The 21,769-nt window shown below is 36.1% G+C and overlaps 1 protein-coding gene across 5 annotated transcripts in view; it reads left to right on the top strand.

The window, feature by feature from the left end:
* PIK3C2G (phosphatidylinositol-4-phosphate 3-kinase catalytic subunit type 2 gamma) overlaps positions 1 to 21,769 on the top strand; it is a gene marked incomplete at both ends in the record, with an annotated part of 233,519 nt that overhangs the window by 89,788 nt on the left and 121,962 nt on the right. For all 5 annotated transcript variants that reach the window (XM_081128961.1, XM_081128959.1, XM_081128958.1 and 2 more), the window contains 2 exons: positions 3,839 to 3,932; positions 6,165 to 6,259. In XM_081128961.1, coding sequence (XP_080985087.1) covers positions 3,839 to 3,932; positions 6,165 to 6,259 — 189 coding nt within the window. The remainder of the gene's footprint in view (positions 1 to 3,838; positions 3,933 to 6,164; positions 6,260 to 21,769) is intronic.

Below are 21,769 nucleotides of genomic sequence, written 5' to 3'. Positions count from 1 at the left end.
AAACTTTAGAACTAAGCTTAAAAAAGGAAATTATACTAATCCATGAAAACTTCCATTCAGATTTTTTTAAATATTTTGATTCTTCACATAAATTTTTCATCATGTTTTATATCATTAAATATTCATGTAATATTTTAGTGACTGTATATATTCTATCATATGGTCATTGCATATTTGACTTTTTATTTTTAGACATTTCTAACATTGCCAGTTTTGCTTATGTATCATATATACTCACATACATCTCTGATTATTTTCTTAGGATAAATTCCCCAAAGTAAAATTGCTAGAAAAGGAATAAGCACATTTTAAAGATTTTTTTAAAAAATTCATGTTGCTATATATTGTCTGCAATGTATGAAAGAGCCCATTTCCCAGGAACTGCACCAACTCTGCCAGCATCTCTTTTAATGTAGCCAACTCTTTCTAAAATAGTCAAACTCAAGTTATATTTGGATGTGCTTTAATGTCGTTACGCCTTAGTCACATCTCAGGATGTCATATGTTTCGTTTCTTAGCAATTTCTCTCCCAGCTTCTTTCTGAACTTCCAGCAACACTAGTGAATGAAAGAGACACCCCTTTCCATTACGGTGCAAAACTTTTCTTTTCAGCATTTTACATATTGATACAAATATATAATTTTTCTTTTGGATTATACTAGCAGATATTACAAGTTTGGGAGTTTCTTCTGTTCCTGATGGAGTCTGGAAAAAAAATACATTATCTTTTAACATTATCTTTTATTGCCTTCAGATATTTCTTTCTCTTGCCATATGACTGAGAGGGGAAAAAATCCTGGAATTTATATGAGTGGTGTTTGTGGCATTAAACATATTGCTACCTACATAAATTATTTCAGAGCACAGCAAAAACTGAAAGGGGGTCCATGATATGGTTTTCTTTATTGTCATCATAATCAATGCCTTTTTATTAATCATCCAACGTATATAAAGCATGGTACTAAATCCTAAGAATAAAAGAAAAGATGGGACAGTCCTTATCCTCAGTTGATTTGTTCACTAGTTGAGGAAGGATGACACACCTGTAAAAATAAACCCTAATGCACACTAGCATACCCTAACTGACCATGGAGTCATCTAGTCAATGCCCTCAGAGGTGATTACTGGAGACGGGGATGGTTACCGTAAGAGGATTTGGTTCCCATTTTGAAGGACGACTAGAACTTTAAGAAGAGAAAGGAGGTGTTCCAAGTGAAAGTTTCAGTGCCCGAGAATTCCCATGGCATTTTCATTGTAAAAATAGCACCCCAGTGAGCCAGAGCAGTTCATGCAGCATTGCAGTAGTAGGAAGTCTGAAATGCCCAGCTAACCTTGAATATTTAGATGGGCCTGAAAGGGGTCCATTGGAAGTAGAAAACCATTCAATGTTTTATGAGAAATGAACTTACAAATAATTTAGAAAGTTTCTTAAGGTGTTACTACGGAAAACGTTAGTACCGGCATGAAGTAATTATGGCCTAGACCAGACAGTTGCAGAAGAAACTAAAAAACAGGCATGATGCTAGAGTCATTAGAATTGAAAAGTCAACAGAACTTGGCAACTAATTAGATATCAAGATAAAAGACCAGTAGGCATTCCACAAACTTCTATTCAGCTGTGTATGCACTAAGAATTCATCAATGAATGGGCTGCCGTCGACCACGTGCATAATATAGAATCCCCTAGAAAAGGGTACGCTAAGCTCCACGGGGCACAAAGTCGCTAGAACAGCTTCGCAAGTACATTGATGCTTGAGCTTAGACGGCAGTGATGAACAGAATTTTGCCAGATAGCGAAAAGGAAAAAAAAATTAATGACAAGGACATAAGAGGAGGGAGGGGGTGATATCTCTTAAATGGTGAGACCTGCACAACTGGAAAGTGATAACACAGACTACAAGGGAAAAGCCTGGCAGTCGGATGTTTTAGGTGGAAAGACGATTAATTTGGCTTGGATAGTCTTCAAAACAAATATGTAGAGCATGCCCGCCAATCTAGAGGCATTGGGGACATATCAATGAACAAAACAGGCAAAAACAAAATTCTGCGTTTGTGGAGTTTACGTTTTAGTATTTGGAAATAAATACGTAATTAGCGGTACAGTGTTCACCAAAGAACACTTTTGTTTTTTCATGGTTTGTTTTCTATTTTTCGTTCTTTGTTGTCATTCATATCAGTAAGATAAAATAGGCACACAAGAAAGCATGGGTGACTTGTATCTGACTTAAGTCATCACTTAGGCAACAAAATATACCAAGTAACTATTCTAAGACTTCAGACGTCCTCACACTGACCTTGATTCTGCAGGCTTCAGACAAATGGTTTAGTAATTGAGAGCAATAAATTAGAGTCGATCACATTTAGTTAGGAGAAAATAAAGTCTTAGTGTGCTAAAATAAGCTGACCTTCTTCTAGCTTTGCATTTTTATTACACTCTTTCTGCTTTCCATCTGTTTTTGATGCTACACTGAGATCTCCCGACCTTTGTGGTACTCCGTGAGGTGCATCTGGACTACAGTTCTCACTAGGTCTCATTGCTAGAATGTTCAGAGAGAGAAAATTATTGGAGCTACATTTGCAGGTCAGAAATAAGAGCCTTGAGTGACTAATCTTGGAAGTGAAATTCTTGTTGCAATTAAAATGTTCAGTTTAAAGGAAGAAAAAAAGATGTAACCTGTTTAAACATTACATTGCAAACTGCTGTCAAAGACGGTTGAGAGATACTACCATTTTTTTCTTTACACTGTAGCTGCATAGTATCCATTTCACCCTTCAGTAACCTGATATGCTGAAAAAAGACTGATATTAAGGACTTTAAAGCTTTCTGATCTCCACAGTATTGGGAGCCAATCTACAGAGCTCTTACCTACCTGGTTGGAAAACAATCATTCAGTTAGCTTTCATACAAAACAATTTGGTGATTTTGTTTGTTTATTTATTTCTTTGTTTTCTAATGAGTTACTATAAATAGTTCTTCAAGTTTTAAATTGTGCCTGTTTTTTCCTGAAAACTTATTTCTTTAAAACTAATTGTTCTAATCAAAGCTTAGCTCTGTTTAATCATGTCAAAACAGTATGTCAGACTCACGTCAAAGCAAGGTGGTGCCAAAAGTTATCTCTAGGCATTTCCAGGAGCTGGGAGAAAATTGAATCTAATTCTTCTGTTGGAACAAGATAATGGCAACTGGAGGATCCCATTTGAGGATAAATTGCCTTTGAAATAGGGTTTCAAATGCTAAATACCTCCATAAATTTAGTTGGGTAACATACATTTATTAAGTGTCTAACGAGCTCTAAATCTTACCACAGGCATGTGTAGTCCCCAAATGTTTAAGGCACAGTTTCCCTCAAGAACTCAAGTCTAGTGAGATTTGGTGCTATTGAACTATTTTTATTTATTAGATTTCTAATTTTAATTATGATCTGGTCAAACTCATTCAAATGTATTCCATTTTTAATCATATAAGCCATCAGGTCTCCAGCTGGTAAGAATTTATTTAATAAATGCATGGCTAAATTATAAGCAAAGATTTCCATACTGTTTTAGAAAAGATGTTAGATATCCTGTCATCCTCATGTTAGAGACAAGAAAGCTGGCAGGGATCTGACTCAAACCCGGGTTTCCCAAGTCGAATCAAAAGGACTTTCTACTACAATTAACATGAGAGTATAAAATACAGAAAAATAATTATTATTTGGTACTAATGATCATCTTGATGGATTGTGGGATTATTTTATTTTATGCCCTGAAGATGGAATTTGTTCTCTGTTTCCCTGACATTTGTCATGTATTATTCCATACCATCAACTGCTTAATAGGTATGTTTACTTTGTATTAGTTTTCCAGACCAAGAAATTCGTAAAGTGGCAGTTCAGCAATTAGACAACCTCTTGAATGATGAACTACTGGACTATCTCCCACAGCTAGTTCAGGTAAGAACAGCAGAGTTGCCAAGGGATTCCAGGATTTTAACTAATAAGTCTCTTTAAAAGTTTCCAATGAATCAACAATAGACTACTTAAAGTGATATTGCAGTTTGGCCGGCCAAGGGGCGAAATTACAGCTCATATGTCAACATGGGTAATGCAGACATTCGCTAGCCCAAATTGGTACAGTTGCAAAAACGGTATATAAAAGCCAAAAAGCAAATTATTTTAAAAGCAACTGTACTTATTAATTAGGACTGGGGAAAAAGAGAAATGCTCATGATGAAACCTTTTTACCGGACTATATAAAGCAACAAAATTAACCTAATACGTGTTATATAAACAGTAGACTTTTGCTTGCCAGCTCCTCATAATTTATGTGTTTCTTGCTTTTCCCTTATTCTAAATTGATTATAAATCTTATAAAAGTAGTATTATGAGATAGTTCCTAAATTCTGCTAGCAAAGAGTATATTTCAGTGACAGAATTAAATATCACAATGTTGGAGTATTTTTTTAAATAATATAAATTTACCTAGAAATATGAGCTAGACTGATTTTGTCTGAATGTTTTGAAATATAAACTTCTGTTGTGAAGTTTGTCCTTAAACTTCTATACTCTAACCTGACTTTAAAACTTCCCAAGACTTAAAAATAATCTTACTCTGTTGATCACCTTCTTCAAGCATGTTATTTCATGTGTTATCTTGTTAGAAGTATGCAGCTATATTAAAGCAATAAGAAAAGATTCTATAATCAAAATGAAAACAGAAGGTATGGTTCATAGCTAGGAATCAAATGAGACCCAGACCCAGAGTTTACCGCAAAGCACTGGTCGTAACTGTCCAGGCAGGTTCATAATAATATGATGTGCACCAGAAGAATTGCCTGTATCCTAGTGATGAGGCAGGATGTAGAGGGAAACTGTAACAGCAGGCAGAGTCATGCGGGAAGTTTGGAAGCACAGAAGGCAATTCAAGATCAACAAGTAATTATTGGGTTCAAGCAGAAATAATGGGGAAACCTAAAGAGAAAGCTAAAGACAGAAGCATGTAAATAAATTCCAATTCCAAGACATCTCTTCTGCTCAATATGCTGATAGGATATGCTCACTATTAGGGCATTAACACAGCCCATAAGTGATAGCAAGTAAGTCAAAGAAGGTCATAGCTGCAGTTTAAGACAACATACATTATGGCTGTTATACATTCAGACAGCTATAAGAGCTTATACAAATATATTAAAGTCATCTTTAGCTTCCTCACACCTTAAGAATTCATAAATTTTCTCACCCTTGGGCTAGCACATTGAGGTGTTTCTTCTGGTGTGTGTGTGAATGAATGATGTACCAACTTTTTTCTGCTCTCTTTACTATGGTACAAAACTTGCCTTAAACTCTGAGTGTGTGTACATGTGTGTGTGTGTGTGTGTGTGTGACTTCAAAGGCTTACTGAGCAACTAAAAACAGAAGCTTTGCCTCTCAAGCAGAAGGACCATTTTTCTGAAGCGAACCTGGTTTTCATTTCTACAACCTGTTCAGATTCCTGGGATTACGATGGGGCCCAGGTATTGACTGTTGAGGGTGAAGCCCCTGCCGGGTGCGGGTGAGGTCTGAATTAGGTCCCTGAGGATATCAGGAGCTGCCCTCGCTGTCTGGGTTTTCCTCCAGGCTGGGGAAACCTTAAGAGAGTTGCTCACAGTGGAGATGAGGGAAAGAATTTGAGAATGTGTGAGTTATGGTGGCAACAATCAACTTTCAAACCTATAAGCAAAGCTCCAAGGTCTGCAGGTTAATACTGTATATCAGTTGGTGATTTCAGTTAAGGCTTTGGGTGCGCATTAATTACATCTCCAAAGGGGGAGACATATCTATTGCTTAATAATGCCATTTCTCATCCAGAGCACTGTTTATGATGTTATATTTCTATGCTAGGGCTCTCCTCCTAGGCATGGTTGAATTCTACCAGTCGCCTGCTCTGATTTATTATCCGGTGACACTAAAGCATATGTCAGGAAAGGAAACAAGATGGCACCACTTAAATTGTGTGATCTGTGTGTGCTCTGTCGTTAGTTATGCTCCAGCAAATAAAGCTATCAAAATATATTATTAACATTGTGTTAAAATGTTTATGACATTTCCCCTGGTCTTTTCTCAAGCCTCTTAAGTCCTGCTGTATTCTGCTATAATTTTATTACGGAGAAAAAAAAAAGGGTAAAGTAATTATATCTCTTCCTTCAGGCTCTCAAGTTTGAATGGAACCTTGAAAGTCCTCTAGTGCAACTCCTCTTGCACCGCTCATTGCAAAGCGTCCAGACTGCCCACCGTCTTTATTGGTAAGATTAACTAAGATAGGATAAGATGCATTTTTTTAGACGTAGAAGTCTCCTTTACCTTGTAATAGATATAAGCCTCCACTTAAAATTCAGCCAAATTTGAGTCTTTGTCAAGGTTATTTTTATTTATGGGTATAATTTAAGTGTCATTTTCAAAGTCTTCTTTTTGTACTGTTGCTGCTGTTTAAATCCAATATGAATTTTAAATCTGGATGATACCTTTCCTATAGCTTTAAATCACAAAGGCTACTTGTGGTCATATCTGCTATTTGAAGATTTCAATATGTAACATCGTTATAAAACTGTGGGTGTTTTGGAATAATGTGTGTTTAAAAGTAATTTCTATACAATATTAGTTATAAACAGTAGGATCTAAAAGTCAACACGTGCTCTTTCTATATACTCTTCTTAGGGCACTAACCTTGCCCTCCAGCATAAATTTGGAATATTATTATTGGAGAAACAGGCATTTTGGAGAGAGCAGAATTTCTCCCACCGTCACCTATTCTTCATCTTACTGAACATGATGTTCTTTGGATGCTCTTCTCCCTATCTTTCATTCCTAACTTTGTAGATTCAATTTCACAGCAAGAAAAATGAACAATTACAAGTTTCAATAACCTAAGGATAAAATTGGATCTATCTTTTGTCCTCTTGTATGTACGACAGGCTTCATTTACTGGCTTTAATTGGTGCTGAAGAACTTTCATTAATAGGAAAATAAAGGAAGTCGGTATCATTTTTGAGTATCATGTTTTTCTGCTTAAAAAGAAATTACTCTTGTTGACATTACTCTTCCTAAGACGACGACTTGAGTACCTCATAGCAAAGTAAAGATATAAAAAATTGCCAGGGAGCAGGTTTGGCTTGATGTTCATTTTCACTTTAAATGCCTGATATCAAAAGCAGAACATTTTTCTCTGTGTGTCAGTAGAGTGAGGCATCAGATACATTGACTAGCAGTGGGTCCTTCACAGAATAGACTCTCCTGTCAAGCTCAGAATGAGCTCTTATTCCTTTCAATTTTTCAATCAGCTCCTATGGTGCTAAGAGAAGTTATGTGAATACACCTGGTGATGTTCTGCTATCATATTAAAGCTCAAACTCCATTAAACTCAATGTTTACTTCTTAAACTTTCCTCTTCCCGTTTTTAACCTGTGTTCATTAAAATGAAAGCACATGAAAAAGTAACATGACCAGGTAATAATCTTGGCTTAAATACTTGAATGAAAATATAAAAATATATAAAAATATAATTTCTAAAAAGACAACTTGAAAATCGAATAAAATATTAAGGACTTATACTAACACATTGATTGTTGTAATACTCTTGCCACCTTAGTAAGTTCTTCATCTGCTAAAGTGGTGTGAAATCTGAGTCATTTGAAAGGCAAAAGTGCATGCAAACAAAGTTGTAAATCAATGTCATACTGGCAAGTTCACAGTCAATACAGTTATGTCACTGTGTCCAAAGAAGCTGCGAGGAAAGTCCTTCTAAGTATAATTCTCACCCTATGAAAGAAAGAAAGATCAATAACAAAGCCCATTTCTCCTCTCACTGATTTCAGAAGAGAATGAGAAAGATGGAAAGAATAGAAAAGAATTTAAATTATTAATGAACTGCCTGGTTTTGAATGCTTAATTGATAAGAATATGGAAAAGGAAAATAGAGGGAGATTGTTAAAGAACCACATCTTTTAAAAACAAATAAAAACTTAAGGGTCAAGCAAATATACTGAGGATGAAATAAAATTACTTATATTTAAAACATGCCTTTGAGTTTAAAATATATATCTTGTACCTAGCAATGGACACAGACAATAATTGGGTGAAGGCCTGGGGAGGGGGCAGGAGTGGGGTGGAGGGCGTCATTGGAGGGGGTAAATGGGACACCTGTAATACTTTCAACAATAAAGATAAAATTTTAACAATGGAGCATCGCTATGCTATAAGACATATCATAAATGAACAGCAATATTGCAGTCTTTCATGCTCCTAATACTAAGTCCAGTTGAATGAGCTCCAAGAGGGAGCCAATCTAAATAAAAAACTGAATGGTAGAGAACTATTTTATAACATGGCTCCTTTAGAAATTGTTTCCTTCAAAATGTGGGGACAGCTGGAGATGAAGATCTCATTTGCAAACTATAAGAACAGCAATTTTTTTTTTGTTTTATTAACTGATGTATCACAAGCGCCTAGTGCAGTACTTGCTCTTGACAAACAGTCAATAAGTTATTATTGCCTGCGTGAATAGGGGTTCGTTACCTGGGCCAAGCTGTGCACATGCAGATTTCTGACAGGAGGGGGCAGAAGAGGGCTGCTTGAGCAGTCAGTCTGGTTTGATTCGAAACCAGAGTTGGCAAGGCTAGAGCAAATTTTGGAGATTGGCCCAATAAGGTACCAGGCAGTGAATCTCACTAATGAAGTCAAAATTGATTGGAGGGGGAATTCGAGCAGAAGTCGGAGACCAACCTGAGTCAGGAGTAAAGGGCTTGAAAGACAAGTTGACACAGCAATGTCTGCTGGACCAGTTGGGAGAACCACAGAGTGAATTAAGCCAGTGGTGTCTCTGGTACAGGAGGCCTTTCCAAGCTTTAATATGCTAACCATAAAATTGAGATGATATAAAGTCTGCCCATTCATTTTCTAAACAATCTACCCTAAACTTTTTTTCTTCTTCTAGAATTTTGGGGCAGTTTCTCAAATCAGGGACTGTTCAAAATGAAGCAAAATAATGTGGAAATTTTGCATCATGTGATTTGAAGTCACACATGTCCCTCTCATGCCCTCTCTTAAGTATATTTCACCTTGTGCCTGAAATTCTCTTGTTAACGAGTCACTTCTTGTTTCTCCCTATATGTTCTCTTCTAATATGAAAAATTATATATTGAGAACATAACACTTATGATGAATTAGTTGATCATCTGTTCATTTCTGTGACGAACACTGAGATGCTAGACACTGTTGAACTACTAAGGATAAAGCAGAATGGTCCCTGCCCCAGCAAGCCCACAGGCTAACCACACATTAGCACGCAGGCAGCTGGAAATAACCCTCTCGCTCTCTGGCAGCGACAAAGCAGTTGGAGGGAGCTGACAACAACTTCTGTCCACTTTACATCTGTGCCTATGACTTGTTCCAAATGCAACTTCTAGGCAGAGAGGCGAGGTTGGCCATCAAGTAAATTAAAAAGCCTAAATGTGTGCTCCCATTCTGTCAGAGTTAAATACTGATAAAGGCATCCAAATGAATGCACAAAGGAGGCGAACGCTCTGCCGCTTTGAGGGCTGACTCACTCCCCGAAGCAAGAGTGAAGAGCTGGGCTTTAGGGAGTTTCGCCTGGTGTAATGGAGCGCACATGATACAGAATCAATAAAAGGGTTTAAAGTCTCAATCCTTTGCCTTCTAGAATCATTATATTGCTACTAATTCACCCTTTTACCTTTACAGTGTAATAAATAATAAATTGTTGCTTCACTTTTTTGTAAGGGAAAGATATTTTTTGCTGTCATTTAATATTGATCTGTTATAATCATCTTTCACCCTGTTATCCTCAAAAAAGTATACAGTAGATAAAATCCCTACAATGAGCAACTCACTGAACTAACAATAGCTGTTCTCTACCCCAACCAACCTGAAAAAAGTGATGGATAGCTGTAAGAAAGTATACATTTTACCTACTAATTTGTAAAATACATTAGCACAGTTTTCTAGTTAAGGCATAATATGGTGACAGTTGTTTTTCTCTGTTTTATTTCTAGTTTATGTAGTAGAGGTTTAATGATGTTACCTTAATAAAAGGATTTTTAAAAACAGAATACATTTTTAAATTAATTTTTAATATAATTTAAATCTTATTATTCCAATTAAGTACATATGAAAATAGGATCTGATACAATGTTTCATCACAAATCCATACAAAAGCCAGGAACAGAGCTCCACCTTAAATTTATTCCTAGTTTAAATTATTTTCACTCAAATTCTCTTATTTTATTTTTTAAAAAGTGAAAAATTACAAAAATGAACATGTTGTATATATGCACTGACCTCTTATGTTGAAACTTGGAGGAAAAAAGTTAGCAACACACCTAAAACCTTACTGAAAAGAAAGAAAGAAGAGGGGGAAACAAAAACAAAAAAAACTTGGACCAGCTCTGATATTCTCTAACAATTTTTCATTATAATAGCCACATGCAATTATACCATCACTTCTTTAGATATTAATCCAGTTTCCCTATAATATATCAGTCTCCTCTGTTATAGTTTATGCTAAATATTTGGGCTAAGGCCTTGAAAACAGCATTATAGTGCTTAGTTTTCATTGTTTCTCAATCAGATGACAGCTTTGCTCTAGCCAACAAAAAATATGGTCCAAAAAAAATAAAAAAACAGCACCTTTGTATTCTAATAATATTTGAATCTGGCTTCCAAAATGAATAGGCTAACATATATTCATAGAGGTACAGGACTGAGGAGTTAATAGAACCTTAGATATCATCTGCTAGAATACATTTTCCCCCCAGTAAAATATTTCAATAAGTTAAGTGATTAATCCAGTGACAATCATCTAGCTAGTTAAAGACTTGAGCTTAAAATTTTTTTTTTCATGACATCTCATGCCCAATTCAAATCTCTTTCCAATTCAACATCTACTTCTAAAAAAAATGCAACTTGAATTCATCAAATGTTTGTGTGTGTTTTTTTAATCAATAATTAGGAACATATTCAACTTAAAAGTAAACTAGAGAAAAAACAATATCCCTAAATGGCATCTTTATATCTAATAGCTCAAAATGTTTGCATTAGGTGTTGGCGTGACCCACAAATTCTGTCAATTATATTATTAATTAATAGGTATGTGCAGTAAGCTAAAAAAAAAAAAATCCTATATACTTGAAGGAGTTTTGAAGGAAAGAGTAGGTGTTCACCCTTAATCTCTCTTTTGTAGTTCCTGATTCATACTTAAAACACTAAGTTGGCTCCTTATTTTACCATTAGACCATTAGTGGTAAGAAAGCAATTACTGAGTAATTTACATAGTAGATTTAGTTTATACTTATTTTTAATACATATTATATAAAACCAAGACTTTCTCAGTTTTCCCAAAAGCACTAATTAAGCAACAAACAGTATGCTAATGAAATTCACGTCAACCCATTTCATCAAGTTAAATGGGTTAGAAAATAAATTCCTATAGCCAAGTCCAGAACTTGGCAATAATAAAATGCCAGCTAAATCAACTTTCACTTATCCAGCAAGCAATTGGATATAGAAGCCTGAAGAGCAGGCAAAAGATCTGGGTTGGTGACAGGGAATTGGAATATACCAACACATTGATGGTACTTGACAGGCCTCCATCTACGGCTCCATTCTCCCCCCACATTTGGAGTTTTCACATGGATTCCCCCCAGATTTTATAAAAAGAGAGAGATAAGCAGAGCACCATGTCAAAGCATTTTTAGGTGCTAGGTTTAGAAGTAGCACACACTATTTCCTTGTCTTTTTCCCCCTTGTTTTTTTAAAGAAATAATTGACAAACATCACAATATAAGTTTAAGGCATATAGCATGATGGTTTGATTTATATATATTGAGAAATGATTTCCACAATAGGTGTAGCTAACACCCCTTATCTCATCTAGACACAATAAAAATAAAGAAAAAAAAATTCTTCTTGGGATGAGATCTCTTAGGATTTACTCTTTCAACAACTTTCCTATATGACACAGTAGCAGTCCTTGTGTTGTACATTACATGCCTAGTACCTATTTATCTTTTTCATTGAACTTATTGGGGTTAGATTGGTTAATAAAACCACACAGGTTGTGAGTGTACAAATCTGTAACACATCATCTGTACCGCACCATGTGCTCACCACCCAAAGCCATCTCCGGCCACCATTCGTCCCTTCCTTTGCTCTCCCTCCACCCCCTTTCCCTCTGTCAATCACCATGCGGTTTTCTTTTTTTTGCTTAATCCCTGCACCCTTTTCACCCAGCCCCCCAAGCTCCCTCCCCTTTGACATCTGTCAGTCTGCCCTCTATATCTATGAGGCTATTTCTCTTTTGTTTGTTTGTTTGTTTTGTTCATGAGATTCCACATATAAGTGAAATCATATGGTATTTGTCTTTCTCTGACTGGCTTATTTAGCTTTCAGTAATGCTCTGTCATCCTCAATGTGTTGACTTGTTCGTAGTTCAGTTCACATCATGGTTACAAGAAGACTGCTACAGTTGATATCACATCCATAAGACACCATACAACAAAAGAAAAGGGGATCATTCTTCCCTGGTTAAAAAAAAAAAAAAAAAAAATTCCTTATAAGCCTCATATCAGAGTTTACTTCATATTTATCCTTAGGCAGAATTGGGTCACATGTCATCCTGAACCAATTACCTGATCAAATGCAATAAGGTAAACTGACTTCCCAATTGGTTTAGAATATTCAGAATTTATCCCTAAACTGATCATCTTCCCTGAATGTTTTGATATCTGAACAAAATCGGATTATTTGTACCTGTGGTAAAGGGAAGAATAGACGTGGTATAGATAAAACCCTATGTTCCCTTTTTAGACTGTGAAGTCCTATCCTAACTATCCATTCTTAACACAGAACATTGCACATAATATATGTAATTGGAACTCAACAAATACCTGTTTAATGAATTTAAAAAATAAATACACCACATACATTTGTACTGCCTATAGGCTGACTTATCTTGATTACTGTACTTAAAACAGCAGGCACCCATAATAAGTCATATTACCCTAAATATATAGAGTTGGCCATTGATATTCTGATAATTATTTTTGCTCTTTTTAAAAAACAGACTCCATAGCTCTCTGAAATTGGGAGGAACTGAGTTAAGTAACTTACAGAAATATATGATGCTCTGGAATAAAAGTGTTTGAAGAAGTATCAGGTGTTAACAATGATTGAGACCATAGAGAGAGGTGCTTTATACTGACCAAACTATGCTCTTTCTTAGAACCCTGATTGAAAATGAAAAGCTATATCTAGTGATTTTGCAAGAAGTGTTTATGGGGAGACCTTGCCAAGCAACCACTTACTATCTCTTAAAATGTAATTTTCTGTGTTGAGACCCTCAGTGATCATCAGGGAACCGTTTCTGATGTTTACTGCTCCTTTGTTCTCCAGGTGTGTTTTATTGCTGGACTGTGAAGATCCATAGTTCTTTTTGTTTTGGATCAGTTAGTAACTAGTCCTTTATTTTCAGGCCCTATTCTACTTTCTCTCTTTGCTCATCAAAATATCACTCATCCGGCTGGCATGGCTCAGCTGTTGAGCATGGACCTGTGGTCCAGGAGGTTGCAGTTTGATTCCCAATCAGGGCACATGCCCGGGTTGTGGGCTCGGTCCCCAGCGGGGGGCATGCTGGAGGCGGCAATCAATGATTATCTCACCATTGATGTTTCTATCTCTCTCTCCCCCTCTCTTCCTCTCTCTGAAATCAATGAAGACATATATTTTTTTTTTAAATCACTTTGAAATGGCTGAATGGAAATTTTTGTTACGTGCCTTATAACTCGGTTTTCTATTTCATTTGTGTACAATTAATGTAGTCACAAGAGAAAACCAGTTACTTTATTGTTACTTATCCAAAGAACTCCATCTGTGTTGCTTTCATTGCAACAAAACCGAGACTTGGATAGTTCAATCAAATACTTGCCATGTTTAACAACTTAGAATTCTTGTACGTGTTTTGGCCTGTGCGATTCATTTTTGACCAATGATGAGTGAACAGCTTCCACAAACAGGAATGACGATATGCATATTATGTTGTATTTTGTGGTCTGTGCATAGAAAATTATTAATGTAAATATAAGCTTGATTTCAGCAGAGAATGGTTAAACGCTTCTGTTTGGCTCTGCAAAGTTATATACTACGTCTCTCTTTCTGAATTTACGTTTGTTTAGGATGGCAGAGTGATTATGCAGACTGTGTATTCCTGTATTATTCTTTCAGTATAGAAAAATAATGTAACAATTCCTCTTTAACGGCCATCGGGAAATTATACTGGTGATGGTTTTGGCCATCAGGAAATTGTACTGTTATGTAGACTACCAAAAATATAGCCCATTCTTAGTGCTGCTAGTACTGGTGTCAGTTCTGGGCAAGGCCTGTTTCTACCTGTCTAAATCCATTATCACTGATTCTGGAAGATGGATGCATGATCGTACTGTCCCCCAAGTTACCCCAGGGCTTTATGTTGCAATTATCCAGCAAGTATACACACACATTCCCAAACTCTCCTTCTTTGCAATGTAACCATCTGTGTTAATTCTAAAACTTTTCATTTTCTATAAAATAAAAATCAAGTGCACTGATTTTTTTTAAAAATAAAAAGCCACATCTTTTATTCTAGACTCTCTTTCCATTTGAATGAATGTGGTGATACTCATAGCAGAGTTAGCTGCCAATACTTGGGCTTTCTATACAAAAACAACATGAAAAATGATCAAGTAGATTCTGTACATGTAGTTAGAGTTGTGTTAATCATTTTATAGTAAATAAAACCGAATCAGAAACTTAGCACTATTTAACTAGAATCTAACTGTGAATATGGCTTTGGGGTAGGGTGAGGGGGTCAAGATTAAAAAATAAATCTATACCACTCACTTCATTTACAGTTTTCTTCCCTTTTTAATGTTGACAATTCATTTTACATCAATGTTTGAAAGATGAGATTTAAACATCTTAAATTTAATGGGCTAGCCCCTCCTGTTTTTTTATTACTTTCTTTGTCATATCCACCGTGACCTGGGTTAGTTTTACAGACCTATAATGATCTGGAAATTGTAAGGATAGTCTAGCTAGGTCTTCCAATTGCCTCTAATTTCCAAGAGTCATATTGAGTATTTTAATATATTACCTCTTTTAAGGAATGAAAGAAATGTTAACATGAATCAAGAGCTCTCTAGGCATACTGTATTAATTAGAACAAAATATATTGTCATACCCCAAAGAACTTGCCTATATGATGGGCCGTACAGTGAGCCAAGGAGAGTAAGTAGATTGTGTGGTTAGTCTTATTACAGAAAATGTTTAGCACTGTGCCTGGTACTTTGTAGATGCTCCTTATATATAGTAGATAAATATTTAGTCATCTTTTCAAGTGACTCAGTGACATAGTGCTCAGTAGGTTCAGCAGGAAGAATTCTAAGATGACCTCCAATGACCCTTGTGAGATCCCCTTCCCTTCAGTGTAGAAAGAACCTGTGACTATAATGAGATATAATTAGTGAGATTATTTTACATTATATAGCAAAAGAGATCATCCTGAGGGGGCCTTACTAATCCGAGTATCATAAGGAGAGAGTTGCCTTATAAGCAGAGAGTTGCCTCCAGTTGGCAGAAGAGGAAGTCACTTCAGCAATGAAACTGTGTAAAGAAACCATAGAGAGATGTTCTGTGGATGGCTTTGCAAGTGGAGGGGTCTATTTGGCAAGAAATGATAATGACCTCTAGTTGTTCAGAGTGGCCTCCAGCTAATCGACAAGAAGGAAGTAGAGGTACCACAAGGAACTGAATTCTGCCAACAATCTGAATTACCTTGTAAACAGAGTTTTCCCCAGAAAAATACCTTGATTTCAGCCTTATGATACCCCAAGCAGACTATCCAGTCGTGATATGCTTGGACTGCTGACCTACAAAATTCTGAGCAAATAATTTGCCATTGTTTTAAGCCACTAAGTTTGTAGTCTAACAGGTCTTATTCTCATTAAACCTAAGAAAAATAATTCCTTAGAGGATCAGTGTTTTAAGGAGTTTATCATCTGGAAATCCTCAGCTATTTTTTTTAACTATGTAAGTTCTCAGACAATCCCCAATTATAATATAGAACCCCATAAATAATTGCATAGAGAAGAGCAGGTGTTTGGCACAAGTCAGTTCAGTATGAGTTGCTTTAGCCACTCACCTAATTCTAAGGCATTTAGGAAAAGGAAAGGGTCTAGCTTACATGAAGAATCAATTAATAGAGTAGCCTACATTAGGAAGTAATTATTTTGGTTGAAAACTTACTTTCACTACAAAAGAATCCTCAAGGAAATGTTTATGGGAAAGAGTGAAAAATTACTGTTTAGATATTGATCCCTATGAATGTGTAGACAACTTTACTTCTTTATTATTATTTAGTTACATTCAAATCTCACTACTTGGATTCTACATTGGAAATGCATTAGTTATATTAAGATTTATATCTAATCTATTGAGAGCTTAACCTGTGTCTGAATTGAACTCTTTAATGAAGTATACTCAATGTAACCAAGTCTACGGTGTATAGACTACATTAAATGCTATATTCGAGCTCTCTGAATCTAAGGCCAGAAAGGGAGGGTTTCTTTTCTTTTATTGAATTTTTCTACAGTGGTATATTTATTCAGACAGCATTACATAGTTAAGAACAGTGACCCTGGATTCAGGTAAATTTGATTTTGAATCTGACACTGAGTAGTTGTGTGACTGTGAAAATGTTTCTGAACCTCTTAGAGACTCAGTTACTTAATATGCAAAGTGGATGAATAAAAATATTACCTCATAAGATGTTAATTAGAATTAAGATCATGCATAAATGCATAATGCCCAGAACAATTAAATATATAATAATGTATAACATTATTTCTAAATCTTAGCTATTACTTTTATTGCTGCTGTATCAAAATTAGAAAATACAGACCAGCAAAAATATATTTTTTAAATGTCACTAATCTCAGGATTCAAGGCAAACCCCCACTAGGGGAGGCAGTAATTGCCCAGTGTTTTGATGCTACACACTGATTACCCAGGTAGAATTCCAGAGCTCCCACTGATTATCTACATCACTTTCAGTTAACTAAGCTTTCTGGGCCTTAATTTACTCTGCTATAAAGTAGAGACTCATAATAGTTCCTAATCTATAGGTTTGGTATGAGGATCAAATGAGTCAATACATGCAGAATGCTAGGATAGATCCCGCAATTCAGTTGCGATATATGTCAGCCATTAGTATACCTTGCTGGTGAACAGTCTCCTCAATTGTGTGTTTCTGTGTGTATGTGTATATACATATATAATGCAAAATGGTATTATATTGTAGACATTGTGTTGTACACAGCTTTATTTTTAAAATATAGCTTACCTTGAGCATCTTTACAAAACATAAGTACTCTTTCATAATGCCATTTTCATAAGTACTTCTAATGCTAATTAATTTTATTAATTTAGCAAAATATTATAATTTACTGTTGTATAATTAGCCAATCCTCTATTATTGGACATTCAGAATGTTTCCAATATTTTCCTATTATATTCACATCGAGACGAACTTCCTTATGGTTAAATACTTGCATATGTCCTTAGTTATTTCTTTGGCCTATTTCTAAGACTGGAATTGCTGGAATAGAAAATATAAGTGTTTATGCTCCTTTTGATCTCCATTGCCAGATTGCCCTTTATTATGGTTGTAGAGATTTATACTCTCACTAGCAGTGCATAGGAGCTGCTGTTTCTCCTACCCTCGCCCACACTTGCAATCTGAGTTTAACAACAAAGTCTAATTGTTAGGTTAATTGAATTACAAATGAGGTTGGATGTGGTTTGGGGTTAATTTTTCTTTAGTGTTTCTTTTTTTTAATTTTTTTTTTTATTAATCTCTCCCCACCCACACACCCCTCCCTGCCTTTCCTCTGAGATCCCTCAGTCTGTTCCATGCTTCCATGTCTCTGGATCCACTTTGTACATCAGTTTATTTTGTTTATTATATTCCACATGTAAGTGAGATCATGTGGTACTTGTCTTTCTCTGACTGGTTTATTTCACTTAGCATAATACTTTCTAGCTCCCTCCATGCTGTGCCAAAGGATAAAAGATCCTTCTGTTTTACAGCCGCATAGTATTCCATGGTGTAAAGGTGCCACAGCTTTTTTATCCACTCATCTACTGATGGGCACTTGGGCTGTTTCCAGATCTTAGCTATTGTAAATTGCACTGCTATGAACATAGGGGTGCATAAGTTCTTTGTGATTGGTGTTTCTTAATTTTTGAATGCTGCATTTATTTTAAGAGGGGTTAGGCACAACTTACATTATAAAGAATAACATTTCTCAGGAAGGCCCACCAATAAGCGTACTAGTTTATTATTGCTCCTATAACAAATTACCCCCAACTGGATATCAAAAGTTTAAAAATGAGTCCAATGGGGCTAAAACCAAGGTATGAGCAGGGCTGCGTTCCTTCTGGAGTCTCTAGGGGAGAATCTACTTACTTGAATCTTTCTAAAGGCTGCTCACTTTCCTTGGCTCATGGTCCTCTTCCAGCAAAGGCATCATTCTTACCCCTGCTTTCACCATCATATCTTTCTCTTCACTCTGACCCTTCAACCTCCTTCTTATAAGGACCCTGTGGTTGCATTGGACCCATTCAGGAAATTCAAGATAATCGCTTCATCTCAAAATCCTTAATTATATCTACAAGTCCCTTTCATGTAAGGTAACACTTCACAGGTTCGGAGATTTAGGACACAGACTTAATAGGAGGAGGGGTGCATTATTTGGCTTACCGCAGTAAGTTACTTTCATTTCTTCCCTGTGTAGTCTTTAGTTTAATTCACAACATAATAGCTAATCCTGAGAAAAGGCTAAAAAATGTGATTCTAATATTAAATTTTAGAGATGGTCTACAGAATATTGACCATCCAGAGATACTGTTACAGGAGGTTCTTCTGTGATATTGAGAGAAAGGAATTTCAGGCACATCCACATAGGAGGCTTTACTAATGGCAAGATTTATTAGCGTGAAAAGAGGGAGCACACTCTCAGAGGGGCAGAGAGCGCAAAGGTTATAGTAGCAGCTGTGTGGACAGAGGCAAAAGGAGATTCGGCTGCTCACTGCTCCCCTGGTTGCAAGTCCCCTGGGGACCCTTAGAATTTAGAGAAAAGAAGGCAGAAAGTATGTGCCCAAGAGAAGGAAGGAGCGCAGGGCACCGATGCCCTTGAAAAGACTGCCACACTCTGTCTTGGGAAAGAGCAGGCCTCCCCTCCAACCACCCATTCTCTTTCCTGTCTTTTCCGGGGCCTGTGCTGGTGCCCCCCCTTGCCCAATCTCTTCCCTACATTTTTCTCTCCTTTACGGTCGCCTTCTGGCTTCTACCGCACATGCACTCAGTGAAAGGAATTTCCCTTCGCTTTTTCTCAGTCTCCCCACCCCATGTAATGCTCCCTGGGGTGGCTGAAAATCGTCCTTTCTGGGCACTGTGAAACGGCCCTTTCCTAGTTAACCCATCTTAAGCAGATGTTTGGCTCCCTTCTCCTTTGTTAATATCTAACTGCCTACTGTAACAATACTACTCAAATAAAAACACATTTTTGTAAAAGATAGATACACTTTGGGACACAAAAATGTGGTTTTCCCTTAAGGATATTACGTGCATATTAGAACTGATATTAGGATAAACTAGAGTGAAATCAAATAAGCAGTCCTGTCCTCTATGATTCCCTTCTGTGTGCATGATCTTGATTATCTTAGTTCAGGCCTATTTTTGTAGATCACTGACAGAGGATAAGCCAAAAGGCATTGATAATTCTAAAATCTGGACCAGTGCCCATGGGAAAGCTGAATGAGATAAGTGCTTATTTTTTTTTAACCTGTGACAAAATGTGAAAACTTAGGACCAAGTTTAGAAGAGAGGAAGTTTTAAATGTGGACCCTCTGGAATAAAAACTAATGTCAGTTTTTATTCAAGCTGAATTTCTGGCTCAGGAATTTTTTTCTCACTGATTAAATTGGTCTCATTTCAACACATAATATTGGCTGCTTTCTTTATTATTAATAAAGCTAAATTATCCAGCATTCATTATTTTCAGTGGTTTAGAAACAGTTTTTTAAAATAAATGCTATAATTTATAAATGTAGTGCTAGAACACCACGACCTTTATCAGTTGTGTTTAAAAATACAGCTTTTCTATAAAGATAGGAAAATTTCAGTAATTGATAGAGAAATATTTGAGTTCAACTCAATTTACTTATTGTTAATAGTCATCAGCAGTAGCATTGATTGCTGTGATCTGATTTCTATCACTCAGATTTTCTTTAGCTATTCATTGTCATGGTATAGCTCACACCCCAAAATTGTATAACACACAGAATAGTTTCACCATGTAATTTTCAAGCACACTTATAGTAGAGCATATCAATTTTAATGATATATCCAAGGGAAATTAAATATAAGGTAGCAAGGAACCAAAGCATATCTCCCTTGGACAATGATAGCTCCACGGTTGAGTAAAATGCTGCAAATTGACATTTTTAGCCACCCATAAATAAGTCTTTCCTCTTCAGTGCTTCACTCCAGGTTTCTCCTCTCACAGATAAACTTGGCATAGGCAACTTGGAGGATTCCAGTTAAATATTTACAGGAGAGGAAGAATGCTCCCTAATTAATCACCAGTGGACAGCACCGGTGATTATGTGTGGGTCGAGTTTCTGATGCAGATGTTCATAATTTGAATGGAACTTAATGAGCACAGGTAGTTTAGCAGTTTTTATTCTCTGGTGCAAACCAAGGCAATTAAGACACTTTATGTTCATGGAATCACAGAAGCATAGAATGTGAGAAACGGAAGAGACCTTACATGTCTTCATGACCTATTCTTTAATTTAATAAATGAGGAAACTGAAACCCAAAGAGACTTAATGTTTCCCTATACCATATCCCCATATTAGGCCTAAATGATTTTATTAATGGCCTCAGAGCTGGCAATAGGCAAATCTGGGACGATCATAAAGGCTCTTTGCTTCTCCAGCCTCTCCAGTTTGTTCTTTACTTTGTCTGACTATCTCCCTGCTCATTTGCAGGTATTCCGTGCTTTCCTCTCTTCCTCATATCAAAGTCAGTCAAAGCTCTGCTCTTAAACCTTTATGCTTGCTATATACTTATTTCCATTGTCACCTTCCACAGAATTATTTGCATTAACAAATTGTAAACTGTGGAATTGTGGAATAAAAAATTTACATTAGTGAATTAATTAGATGATGAAATTTGAAAATTGACTGCCTGTTAAGTGTAAAATTGTCCTTATGTGCCCTGAAATAATGTCTTAAAAAAACACAAAAAAACATGGCCTCTGAAACCTAGAGTGCATCAACTCTGTTTAGATGTCCCACAAACATTTTTTACAGATTTGGTTTTTAATTGTTTTTAGTAACAAGATACAAGAGGGATTATCTGACAGGTCTAAACTATAAATGACAATACCACAAACACGCATGCACCTACCATCATGTTTAACACATATCAAAATACGAATTTTGACACCCAGTGTTACCTATCCCAATCTCATCCATTTAATCTGTTCTATCAGAAGAAATAACTTTTAAGTTAATTATTCAAATTCACTTACTCTTCTCTGTAATTTTACCACTTAACTTTATATCCTTATAAAAATATATTATTTTGTTTTTAACTGCATGTATATGGAATCACTGTATATGTCTTCTGCAAATTGCTT

The sequence above is a fragment of the Miniopterus schreibersii genome, assembly GCF_964146895.1.
Source record: "Miniopterus schreibersii genome assembly, chromosome: 2".
In the NCBI taxonomy this organism is placed as follows: domain Eukaryota; kingdom Metazoa; phylum Chordata; class Mammalia; order Chiroptera; family Miniopteridae; genus Miniopterus; species Miniopterus schreibersii.
The sequence above is the reverse complement of the archived record's forward strand: the minus strand, read 5'-3'. Positions and strand labels throughout refer to the sequence as shown.